Genomic DNA, 13636 nt, shown 5'->3' with positions numbered 1-13636 from the left:
ATGTTTCGAACTTGAAGCTAATTGGTAGAGAGCTGACCCCAATCGTGTGTGTGTGTGTGTGTGTGTGCGCTGATATATTGATTAGTGCTCTTCAAACAAAAGAAATCAGCTCTGCTCTTTTCTGTCTTTCTTTGTTTTGCTTGTTTCCTCCTTCACCTCGTCCTCCTTTTTAGTCCTTTTTTTCCACCCTCTCTTTTTTTCCTCTCTTCCTCAGTCTCCCCGCCATCCCTCTATTTTAGCCTTCCCTCTTCTTAGTTTCTTTTCTTTCATCCTGTTTCTCTCTCTCTCTCTCTCTCTCCCATCCTACCGTTTGTCCACTCTGTCCTTTTGTCTCATTGTTTCCTTCGCCCCCCCCCATCCTTCAGTCATTCTCTCTTGTCTGTCTTTTCTCCTCTTTACCCCATGCCCTCCTTCCTTTTATTTTCATTCATTATTTCATTTCATCCTTTCCCTCCCTCTCACACCATCACCTTGTGTTCCCCCCCCCCCATATATATACATATATATATGTGTGTATATATTCATATACAGTATTTATATACGTAAATGTCCCCATTTTTTCAGCCCGATCGAAGTCCTTTAATATTGTAGCCTCCTAAACTTGGCACACCTTATTTTCACTCATATTTATATACCGATCCTTTAAAAATCGCCCGGATCGGCTCGGAACGTCTCTAATAGTGTAGCATTCCAGTTTTTTCTACTTCTTTATGACACGTCCGTATTTTTACAGTGATTGCATGGACTCCACAGGTTGTTGCATTACAGCATCCTGCCCCTTTTTTAATAAATTCCTTCCTTTATGGATAATGTCATTTCAGCCAGAGAGCCTTTTTATCCCGATCCATCCATGGTTTTTATAAAGATTTAGCCGAGAGGGGAGAGACCCCCCCCCCCCGCCCCTGTAGTTTATTGGGTTATGTTTGGGAGCTGGTTGGCCAACAAATAGGATTCAGATACAATGTCATTATAATAGATCCGCTGGTCGTGAAGGAAGCAGATCGATAGGCTTCAAAAATCAATCAGCCCGTCCACGCGGGCCCGAGAGGCAGCAGGTACACGGACAGGAAGTGGTGCTACCTGGCGACTGTCCGGCAGAAAAGCTCTCATCTCGCAGACGATGCAAGTTCAGGGCACCTGCTGTTGTTTGAAATGTTGTTTAATATGGCTGCACCACTGATTCAAATGAATGGTCGTTCCTATCCGTGTGTCATGTTGATTTTTAAAAAAAAATGTCTTATTAGCGCTTGGTAGCGGGCAGGTTTTGTCATGTTTGTTACTTCATTAGGTTTTGACCCTTGCCTACAGTTATATTACGGTATTGTTTGGCTCAACAGTCTGAATGGGACGCTGGACGTGGAGATATTATGTTGATGATATTGCTTTTTAGTCAGTTCATTTGTAGATTGTAGGATGAGGTTTTGATTGAAACACATGTTTTTAACTGAAGTTTAAATGAAAGTCATGTGGTGGTTTAGTGGTTTTCTGTTGATCACGCAGAGACTAAATCTCATGAGCTCCGCAGGACCAGAGAATCAATTGAGCTTGACTGACTGGTGCCGGACCAGTCGGTCACTGTTACCATAATGTCCTGTATGTACTGAACACACCAATTGTGTGAGCATACCATTCTCCATTCTCCTCTGTAGGCACGCTAAGAAAATGAATCCCAATCCTCATCATCCGTCCGTTCCAAAAGTTTAGATGGGACTCCCAATGGTGCACGCTTAAATTATTTAGAAAAACTGGGTTTATATACTACTAACTGTCTTGATTTTGTCCCTGAAACCTAGATACCCCCTCCGTCTGTCTGAATGACTCTCTCGCCCCCTCTCTTTACTTTCTCTTTCTCTCTGTAAATCTCAACTTTTTAGGGATTCTGGTTGGGAGTCCATCTCTAATTCTGTTATCTACTGGCCCAGTCTGGCCCGGGGATGGATGCCATCTATAATCCATTTATCAGAGCTGGCCGCTGGGCCTTCTTCCAAATGACAGCTGGCCTTTAGCAATCTCATTATAAAAAGCACCAGGATATAGTATGGAAATGTGGGGGGAGGGGGCACCTGACGTCTGAAAAATGGACTGACAGACAAACACAGTGGACAAAATATTAGAACACAATGTATATATACTGTATGTGTGTGCGTGTGTGTGTCACGCGTCCTATCTTTTTCACATGACACACACACGTGTCGAATTTAAACATTTGAACTTCATTTTAACATTATTGAGATACAGAGGTAATATAACTGAACTAAAAATTATTTGTAAAATTTGATAAATAGAAATGCAATTGTTTTGGGAGGAAAAAGTTAGCACGCCCCCACATTTATTACTACTTAAAATGCCTAAAACGAGAATCAAGTGCGCCACATCAGGAGCAAATGATTAGAACATCGTTAGAGAGCTCCCTGGGGCCTTCAGAAAGAAGGTTGTAGATGCGTATGAGTCTGGGAAGGGATTTAAAAGATCTCCAAACTATTACAAATCAGCCATTCCACTGTCTTGTCTTGTTTGATTATAAAGCAGGTCTCGGTGCTGTATAAATACTGTGAAAGTATCAAAACGCTCAGTCCACAGAGAAATGAAACACAGCCCGTATTCAGACACTGTGCCTTTAAACGAGCCGTCATGACTTCCTTTAGGTTGTGATGTCACAACTATACTGTCACCGCGCTCAGCCACGCCCCCAGCAGGTCATCTGCACCCAATCACAGCACCACCCACCAAGCACAGGGACGCTCATCCACCCGCTCAGTCTGTCTAAGTTATTGGAGCGCTCTGCTCAGGAACTACTCTTCAAGTGTTTGGAGGTTGTTCAGTTTGTCTAAAACAGCTTGTTTCAGACAGAGGGGGGGGACTGAGGGGCTGCATGAAGGGCCAGGAGGAGACACATAAGGACTTTTTTCAACTGTGAATCATGCAGAGCTGCTCTAGTGGAGCCCCAGAATAAAAATACAGAGCTGAAATGATGAATGATATGGGACCTTTAAATTCTATATTAACTAATAATGTGCTGAAACTAATTTGTATGATGCAACCTGTTTTTACTAAGGCCCCATTCCCACTTTGCATTTCGAGTGTCTCGTCATACAATCCAGATGCGATATGCGTCTCAATTCGTCGGTTAACAAATCCGAACTCCCTTAAATTGTAATCCATCTTGGGTTTCATGCCAATCAAGGTCGGACCTTCTCATGCGCCCGAAGCTGCCAGACTAAGAATAACTCGTGCAGTTTAGTTACAACAATTAACAAGTGGCAGTATCTGCTGAACTATCCATAAATTCACACAAACACACAACCTTTATTTCAGGTGAGGCGGTGTGCCCAGCTGAGGCATTAAACACCAGTCTGTAACTTTCCTCAAGCAGCCACCACGGCCTGCTTTTATCCAGAGTTTTTTCCGTAATCACTTCCCTCATTGAGGATCATGTGACCTCAACAAATCCAACACCTTTGAACAGAAAACTCCACGAGGATCAACAGGAAGTAGACACAGCAGTGACCAACCCCCCCCCCCCCTCTCTATTCATCACACCCAGTGTGCTCGCTCACCCCTCACTCCTCACAGACACTGGGTGTGTGTGTGGTGAGCAAGTGCTTGTTCCCCTGCAATACAAATCCATAATAATGCTTTGCTCGCTCATCCAGAGAGAGAGAAAATAAGAAATAGAAATCAGAGGGTGGAGGCGATGGGAAGGGGGGTGTGTGTGTGTGTGTGTGTGTGTGTGTGTGTGTGTGTGTGTGTGTGTGTGTGTGTGTGTGTGTGTGTGTGTGTGTGTGTGTGGATGGTACACTCACACACACACACACAGTTTTTATGCAGTCCTTGTTGGGCCTTTGATCCAAGGTGTGTAAGGGGCTCTCATCTCCTACTGTGATACTCATACACCCTCACACACACTTATTTGTCACACACACACGCACTTCTATTCCTCTCAGGGCTGCAGCAGCTCCCCACTGTGTAGACCCTGTTACATGCACACACACAAAAGAGGTTATTTTGGGGTCGTCTTGGTGAACACAATGGACGGACACGCCCACACACACGCGCACACGCGCACACACACACACACACACACACACACACACACACACACACACACACACACACACACACACACACACACACTCTCACTCACTCACTCACTCAAACACATGACAAAAGGGTTTCCAGTTGCACGTGTCCAAAATCCTTCCAGAGGTCTGTGAACATGACCTCCTGTATGTGTGTGTGTTTGCACTGTGACTAAAGGCTTTCAGTGGGACAATGAGACGTGTGCCTGCGTGTGTGTGTGTGTGTGTGTGTGTGTAATGGTTAATACCAGGACAATAGAAGTGTGCCTGCTCAGTTGTTATCGGCTCGCTGGAGACTCACAGGCCTGCTGTTTTTTTTTTTTTTAAACCACCTTTCACCATGAAAAGGAAGAAAAAGAAAGAAATGAAAGCCAAAAAGAGCTTTTGGTTTCGTGTCACTTCAAATGCAAAGGCGGTTGTGGGAGATTTCTAAATTACATTTGTTTGATCTGTTTTTAAGTATGTTAAATCTTTGCATAATATATTTAGACCTCCCTACATGCTGACTGAAATAAAATACAGAAGTATAATCCTCAAATTCATACAGTAATTGAATAAGGGTGTAGGAGATGGGAGATAAACAGGCCAGAAAAGATTAAGAATCCCTGCTATAAACTATCATGTACTGTGTTGTACTGCAGTATACTATACAGTATTTGGTATATATGGTTTTTAGTCATTTGTAGAGGGGGGCCCTGTGTCAAAATGTACATTTACTTTTCAACATTATCTTTATTGGTTTTGCAACGTAACAGCTCTTGGGCTGGTGCCAGATCAGCCCACCGCTCCCACCCACCAAGTATTTCTAAATACATGTGCGGGGGTGCATCAGCAGGAGCTCAATTTATGCCTTAAGTCCCACTATCACGCTGTTTGGGGTCTGTGGGTACTGAGGAAGCTTAAAGGGTTCTCAAAATTTGGGATACGGAGCATGAAAATTGTTTCTTGACCCTGGTATTAGTAGTTAGCGCTTGAGTTGGGATTGGATTTTCAAACTAAAATAATTAAATATCACTTTTCTGTAATTAGAAACAAATTATTCCAACTATGAAATGCACAAGAACGTTGGACCGTTAGTATAGTGGAAGTATAGACTAAGTAAACGAAATGACTAAGTATGGAACTTCCCGTCTTAAGACCAGGATGAACCAAATCATCGGGATCCATCGCGAGACACATTTCCCTCTCTCTTTCTTTCCTTCTACCAGGCTGTCTGTCCAACCTTCCGCCAAACGCCAAGAAGATCTCCAACTCGTACGAGGAGCGCCGCAAGCAGGCCACCGCCATCGTGCTGCTCGGCGTCATCGGGGCTGAGTTCGGCGCCGAGATCGAACCTCCGAAGGGTGCGGCGCGGGCTCGAGCCGGCGGACAGGCGCCCGAGGGCTTCGGACTGACAAGCGGAGGGTCGTCCAACTACTCGCTGGCCAGGCACACATGTAAGTACAGAGAGGACACACTCACTGTCATGTTGACACTCTGGATATCCACAAATGTACAGATGAATTTTGCAGTAGAGGATATATATATTAAAAAGTCTCATAAATTTCAACGGAATACCGGAGGTAGGCATGTAGGGAAGTGTGCTCCTGCATTGTTACTGGTGTTACTGGGGCTGTATCTGTGACACTGACCAGCTTTTCTGCAGTTTAGAGCGGGTTCAGCTGAACTAGAACTAGCCGGGGTTTAAATGGTGAAATGGACTACACTTTCAACCTTAATGGTTCCCAAAGTGCTTTACAGCTTGGTCTCGTTCACCCATTCACACACCAGTGGCGGCCGAGGTGCTGGTCTCCATCGGGAGCCACTTAGGGTTCAGTGTCTCGCCCAAGGACACTTTCGACATGTGCGACAGTGCTAACCACTGAACCACCATGCTGCCAGGTTTAAGCGAAGCTACGCGCTAAGTTGCTTAATGTACCTGAAGTATTAAAAGTGCTTCCTTCAAAACAGATTTGATTTGCTTTTGAGAAGCTGGAACCATCAAATGTTTAGCATCCTTGCATTGAAACTTTAAAAGTCGTCACCAATCAGTTTTCTTAATTGACTCATTGACTCATTGTTTCAGCTGTACTTGTATTGTACTGTGAGGTAGTTTCATTCATAACAAAACCCATCATATTTTATAAGCTCTTCATACATGTTCTCTGCAACATGTAAAGTAATGTACTATATATGTAAATGTACTGTTATATTCCACCACTGCAAACAGGGGCGTTTCGTAAATAACGACATTACCCATCAGCCTCTACTGTACTTGGCGTTTAGTGCTATTTAGTCAATGTTAGCATGCCTTGTTGTGATGTGACGTCTCATCTGCTCGACCAATCGCACTCGACAACCTCTCACCTTCAGACGGATACCGGAATGCTCGGTGGTTCCTGTTTTTGTCCCCCGAATCATGTTTTTTCCAAACTCAGCTGCTACTCAACTACCCAACAGACAAAGTAGAAACTTCAGTGTTGGATTAGAGGTGAGGAGAGAGATGGGATTGATTTTCACCCACCAAGCTTGACACCTTAAGGAGCTTGCCGCTGACTTCCACACACGCACACACACACACACACTCACTGAGCCCAGCCTGTGCCACGCTGTGCCTGCAGCGTTGGACCTTGCTGGGCATCAAACCTGCACTAAGCAGAGCTGCTCTTCCATCCCGCCGCTCCTGAGCTCTGATTGGCTGCCTCTGGGGGCATCTGCCCAGCGACTGAGCCTGGACTCTCACTGATAGGCTGTGGAGCGTGATGCTGCTTAGCTGGACCTGTACACCGCTGAGATCAGCTCACCTGTGTGGACTCACCGGACACACACACACACACACACACACACACACACACACACACACACACACACAAACCCCAGAAAACCCCAAGTCCATGTCATCAGATGAAAACAATTCAAGATTTGATTGATCCCCTTGAGCAGACCTCCACCCTTTTAAAACCTTTCACTGACCCCTCAGCCTGGCTATTGTTGGACATTGTGATGCCGTATTTTTTTTTCTCTCAACTGAGTAAACCAAACATCTCAAAGTCATCAGCGTTTAATGTCGTCTCAACATCAAGCAATCTTATTAGAGCTTTGCCCTGATAGAAATCAACATAAAATATGAAAAATTCTTTTGTCAATCTGAAATCTACAGAGCCCCGGAGTGGCTAAGAAGACTGAGATGCAACACTGTTAAAGTACACCAAAAAACAAGCAGCGGCATCGAAATAAAGAGAAAATATGATTACAGCTGTAAACTTGGTGTCACCACGGAGCCACACAGTGACCGAAACAAACAAGAACGGGTTTGACATACCAAAAAGAGTCTCGCTTGAGCAAAGCAGTCCGGGACAGTCAAGAGGATGTGATAGTCTCAAGGGTCCAAGGTTTCTCGGAGATGGACGAGATAATACGCTCATCAGAGGTGGTGCCACAGTGTCAGGTCTTTTCATAGAGGATAGTGACCTGCACAAAGGACCCTGACTGTGACAATTTTCTGAATTGTGCAAGTTATCACAACAAAATCGGCCGTATTTATTCAGAGTACGCAGACAAGGAGCTCAAATCAAAAGGGAGAGGAGACACGACAAAATGGAGGCAGAGGCAGAAAGGCAACAGGACCGTCCCGAAAGACGGCGTACGTCAGGAAACCGGCGGTGTTCCTGCACTCACTGCTCTTCACAGCTGACTGAGGAGGAAAACTTTTGCTGCACAGAGTTAGGTCAGCCGGGAAGTCGACCCAGATGCAAATCCCTATGCAGTTGGCCGCAATGGACCTTTCCAGGCGGCTGCTTTCTGTGTTTACTTTCGGGCCCACATTCAGAGACAAGTCTTTCAAAGGATTCACGTAAGAACAGCGTTTATGTGGAGAGTTGTAGGAGTCTCGTGCCCCGACATTTGTGATTTTGCGCAAGTCCTCTACATTAGAGGTGGTGAGTTCACAGTTAGGTGGACCGTAGAGTCACAAGGGCTGCATTTATGAGCTATTGGTAGGAAATGGGGAACGAACAACAGGTCAAAGTCACACACTTTGTTGACCCGTTCATCCACCTGACCTCGTCCCTACCAGGATACTGGGAGGACTTTATTCCTAACTGAGCTGAGGAGGCTGCTCACCGTGACTGCACAGAGCAACCTGCTCCTTTTAACTTACCCTTTAAAACGTGTCGTTACTTAATAAAAAAGCTCACGCAGACAATTACAGATGCACATGATGGAGGACATCTTCTGTGCTTTCTCATCTGTTCCTTTTCTCGCGTGTCGTGCTGCTTTCATTCCTGCCCCTCGCTCTGTTTTATCCTTCTCTTCCTTTCACTCTGTTGCTTTTTCAGCTTTCAGTCACTCACTCTGTTGTTTTTCCTCCCTCCTTCCACTCTCCATCTCCCTGTTCCCCCCTCTCTGTTATGAAATTGAAAGATGGATCGGTGTTGTTGACATACACTGTGTGTGTGTGTGTGTGTGTGTGTGATGAATGAGAGCTGTCCACCCAGAGAGAGGGAGGGTACAGTAGTCTGTACAGCAGAGTATGGATTGATGTTTTCATATGGCGAGTGGGGAAACGTAGGGAAGATGGAGGGGGAGATTGAGCTTAAGGGTGGAAGGAAGGAAAGAAGGAAAGATGTTGACAGAGGGAAGGGAGGATGTGGTTGGACAGGATAAAAGAAACAAACTGTACATCAGTGCACCATCTCTGGACAATAATGCTCGCAGTAAATGTCAAAAAGAGCCCCTTCTGAGTAGTTGGTGTTACCTGTGTTACACCGATTACACACCGATAACATTACTTGCCCACAGCCCCCAGCGCCGTTTTGCTTTTTATTTATAGAAATATTTTAAGTTTAGTTCTTTTCAGCCCACTTTCATCAAATCAAAAACCTCTCATTTGTAAAATATTAAACGTGTTTACAATACGTAGTCAGACGATGGACGCTACAGTTTTAAACGGAAAGTTTAATTGTTTCATTGTTCACTTAAACATAGTAATTGCTACCGTAGCTAAATATTGGGCTTATATTGATTAGCAGAATACATTTTTCAATGATCAGTAACTTCCTGAGCTTTTAACATTGGCTAGCAAATCGTGCGGATTAAGTGCACAGCAAAGTAATTTGTCGGGACTGCTTGCAGAGCTAACATGCTAGTTAACCAGGCACACGCCTGTGCTAGACTACTGCATTTTTATGTATGCAGTAGTTATTGACCAAATGCTTCTCTTATTATTTTCTAATTATACTTTTATCATATAGATATTCAATCGCGCAATCCAGCTGCTAACATGCAAGTTAGCCAGGCACATGCTCATACAGTACGGTAGCCAGCCAAACTTGCTAGCTTGCTAGCTGCCAGTTAGTGGTGGATTGTTACACAGGTATTTTTTATAGATGCAGTGATTATTGACCAAATACTACTCTTTATTATTTTGTAATCATATATTTGTCATATAGATATTCAAGATAGACACTTTTCCATCTTTCTCACTCAAACTGGCTTTCATTCTTTCTCTTTTTCTATTGTTTTGTTTCTGCTCTTTCTCTCCCCCTCTCTCTGCAGCCAGTCTGATCTGGCTCTCATCCGCTAACTAAGTCCCCGACATTGATTTACCTTCACTTCTCATTTAAGCTCGAACAGAGGAAGCAAGAGAGAAGGAGGGGGGGGGGGGTCGACTGTCAGTGGTGGACTTGGCCTGGTCTTCATTTTAGACGTCACCACCCTGTCACTATTTCACACTCTCTACTTCCCTCCCTCCTTTATTCCTCCCTCCCTCCCCCTTCCTCCTGCTCTGATCACCCTCTCCGTGTTAATGTGACATGTTTACTGCTCTAACTAACAGCTCATTACGGCCGACTGATGCTTTGTCAATAGCTATTGGTTCATTTGGGTCCAGGCCTGCCTTTAAACAAAGATGTCCGCCGTGAGAAATGGACCTGAGTCTGGACCTCTCTCACTTCCTGCTCCCTGAATAGAGGGGAGGGGCTGTAAATTTGAATCTCATGTCATGCCAATTACAGCCCTGATTGTTAACGGCCATCTTTAATTGTCCAGGAAAAAAAAGAAATAGTAGAGGCCTCTAAGTGCAAACGTGGCTGTCGGACTGAACCACCATCAGGGTCATTATAAACACACACACACACACACACACACACACACCTGCCCACCCACAGTCACTGTCACTGCTCACAGCGTTGAACTTTGACCTCATAACCTCTGAGGCCCGTTCTGTGTTGGGTGCGTCCGCTGGTTCCCTGAGTGAAGAGCACGTATTCAAAATGTCAGGGATGTGAATTTGCGTTGCAAAAGCAACAGGAAATGCATTATACTGCTGTGAGAAAATGAGGAGGCGGTGTGAGAATTGCGCACAGTCTTTTTGAGAGTCACGACTTTCATGTGAGGGTTTTGTCAAAGCCAATGAGGAACAAGTCATTACGCACCAATCACCACAGGTAATCGAAACTCTGGTGTCTGTGGTCGTGGACACAAACTTTTCCTCTGAACCTCTTTTGTGGGTCAACCTGGCGAAGCTAAAATAACTCACCGCCGCAGGATATTTATGATGCAAACCCATAGGGTGTTAGATTGTAAACAGAATCAGACTGGTGTGCGTTTGAGGAGCGTTTGTTGTAAATAAAGCGTAAAGCAATAGTGTAACTGAGAGTTTCATCGATTTGTGTTGGTGGTCTTGATGATTTGTAATACTCACTAACCGGAGGTCAAAGTTCATTCAACCCCACACCACAGCTGATATTTATAGTCCACTCTTTGTATGTATATTGATGTATCTAACAAAAGCAGGATTGATTTTAGCGCTTAGTGGAGTTTGCTCACGTCATGTTGATCACCAGCTGAGGGTCAAAGTTCAGCGCCCTATCACTGACTCAGTCACAACACGCTAATAACACACCTATTCTGCATGTTTGACTTTTTTGTCTCTTTACCAGCAGCCACCAGATTACTGCTAACAAAGTTAGTGCTGGTGTCCATCTCTTACAGTCTATGTCGCCCCTAACGACGTAGCATAACGATGCTAATACAGTTAGCTCTCTATCTGTCGCTGCTGGTATATATTATAACAGTCGTACCCAGCGATGCTAACACGTTTAGCCTCTGGCTATATCTTTCATACCCCCGTCCATAGGGTGTGTGTGTGTAGATATAAACCAATAAGGAACGGGGTTTGCCATTTAAGGCGGGCTGATGATGAAATGCCAGGAGATCCAGATGATGAGATTAGCTGTGTCTGTCTGGAGACTGGAGGACCTTTTAGAGCCACCGCAGGGTTAAAAATATTTAAAGTAAATGATCTGTTTTATATTGTATGTTTCTTTATATTATGACTATTTAGCATTTACATTTCAAGTGAAAATACATTGACCTTTATTGATCTCTGAGCAGACTTCCTGATGCTAACGTAGAGTCTCTTTCTGCTACAACGATACGCCGCTTGACAGATTTACAGCTTCACCTCTGCAGTCCAGATTATTCTGCACATACATCACTGACTTTGAATAAATAAATAAATGACCGGTTCATTTATGACAACTGAATTTAAAAGGAAATGAAAAGAGCCAAAGAAGCAACGAGAGATGCATATGCTTTTTTTGTTAACATTTCCAAAAGTTTTTTAAAGGCAGATACCAGATGTCTCTGCACAATCTGCCTATCTTTATCTTTCTGAAGCACTTTGTGAAGAATCTGCTAAAAGCTCTGGACCTGAGAGAGAGAGAGAGAGACGGACACACAGAAACCTGTGGGGAGGGGGGGGCGGGGGTTGCATGTGTGTGTATGTGTTTGGGGAGGGGGGTGATATTGAGGGATGGGGGATATTTTCTGGAGTCTTAATGGTCAGCCTGTCCCCACAGAGACTGGCTCAAATGTCAGGTCAGCTTGAAGTGACCTCCATCCCGCTCGCTGTCTTTATCCTCTCATTGTGCGTGTGTGTGTGTGTGTGTGTGTGTGTGTGTGTGTGTGTGTGTGTGTGTGTGTGTGTGCGTGCGTGTGTGTGTGTGTGTGTGTGGCAAAAAAGTTGAATCATTTTTAAGTGAAGCTCGTTTGAAACATGACAATTTATTGTGTTTTGTGTACAAGAAGACATTATTTCGTTATGGAAACCCCTTTGTTTCTAATCCCTCCCGTGTTGCAGCCATGGTGCTGAAGTGGGCGGGGCTTTGGCTCTCTACTGTGGCGTCAAATTGAGTTTGTAGTGCGTTTCAGCTGCACAGTACGTGGATTTTGCGTACGCCGGAAATTCCAGAGTTACTGGACATACTCAACCGCCCCAAAATGCATTGCGTCTCTTAGCTCGGACCGGTAATGTTGTGATCGATACAGTCACACACTTGAGTTTACTTCAGTGTGAACAGTCGGCTGTTAACGGCATACTTAATCATTCATTTAGCAGGCAATATGCAGTACATACTGATTGAGTTTGCAGTAGGCAGTACATTATGTAGGTATGCGATTACGAACACTAGAGCCGATATGTCTTTAGCCATTATCTGTTTTAAATCAGTGTTGAGAGTGCAAATTAGCCGCTAAGCTAACTCTAAGCTAAACTCTAACAACTAAATGTGCACCGTCCCTTATAACTGAACACACCAGGCAGATTTATCATTTGTCATTTATGTCCTATTTCAGCAAAAAATCTTAAAAGTGTGAAATAACAGGAGTCATGGTTGCCGATACAGCTGCAGTGTCTCAAGATTGAATTTATTTGAACACCTTTGTCGCATCTTAATTCTCTTTTTGTCCTGTTATTATTCGCTACTGCAACAAAAGGAGGGATAGAAGCTGTGAAGTAAGAGCTGATGAAGTCACATAAAATGCGCTGTAGCATTGTTGGGGGTTCGACCTCCTCAGAGGAACTGAGAGTTGGTTTTCAGATAAACCCCCTCGACTCGGCTCTGTTTTACTACGATTCTACTGTTTCTACTGTTTGCAGGTAAGGCGCTGACCTTCCTGCTGCTGCAGCCCCCCAGCCCCAAGCTGCCTCCCCACAGCACCATCCGCCGCACCGCCATCGACCTGATCGGCCGAGGCTTCACCGTCTGGGAGCCGTATATGGACGTGTCGGCGGTGCTCATGGGACTGCTGGAGCTCTGCGCTGACGCCGAGAAGCAGCTGGCCAAGTGAGTCCACAGGTGAACACACACACAAACACAAATGTTTGCTGTTATTGATAAGTTATAAACATCATGTCACATCCAGAAATATATATATATATATATATAAAGAAAATTGTAAGTGGAAATATGTTAGAAGTCAGAATTTTGTAGGCAGAAGCAAACAAGCAGTGGCATCTCACTTGTGAACGTGCAATGTTGTGGTGAATTTGGGTTTTTAATGCTTTTGCCAAGAAGATCCAAGCTCCAAGAGATCCTGTAGGACCTGCTTGTTGTTGAAATATAGCGATCAGACGTCACTGAGACAATAGTTGTCCCAAATCTAGATGTAAAAAAAACCTTGAGACTTGACTTTAGACTGACTTTGACAAGACTTCAGACTTGTCTTGGACTTGTCTTTTTAATGGTCAGCATGCAGAGAACTAAAAGGACTGGACTCTGACTTTTCCCAAAGTA

At 44.4% G+C, this 13636-nt stretch overlaps 1 protein-coding gene across 1 annotated transcript in view; it reads left to right on the top strand.

Moving 5' to 3' along the window:
- The window catches only part of LOC139301144 (WD repeat-containing protein 7), a 99774-nt gene that overhangs the window by 66582 nt on the left and 19556 nt on the right, over nucleotides 1-13636 (top strand). The window contains exons 22-23 of the mRNA XM_070924457.1: nucleotides 5288-5515; nucleotides 13000-13186. Coding sequence (XP_070780558.1) covers nucleotides 5288-5515; nucleotides 13000-13186 — 415 coding nt within the window. The remainder of the gene's footprint in view (nucleotides 1-5287; nucleotides 5516-12999; nucleotides 13187-13636) is intronic.

The sequence above is a fragment of the Enoplosus armatus genome, chromosome 18, assembly GCF_043641665.1.
Source record: "Enoplosus armatus isolate fEnoArm2 chromosome 18, fEnoArm2.hap1, whole genome shotgun sequence".
Classification (NCBI taxonomy): Eukaryota; Metazoa; Chordata; class Actinopteri; order Centrarchiformes; family Enoplosidae; genus Enoplosus; species Enoplosus armatus.
This window is presented reverse-complemented; position numbering and strand designations above follow the sequence as displayed.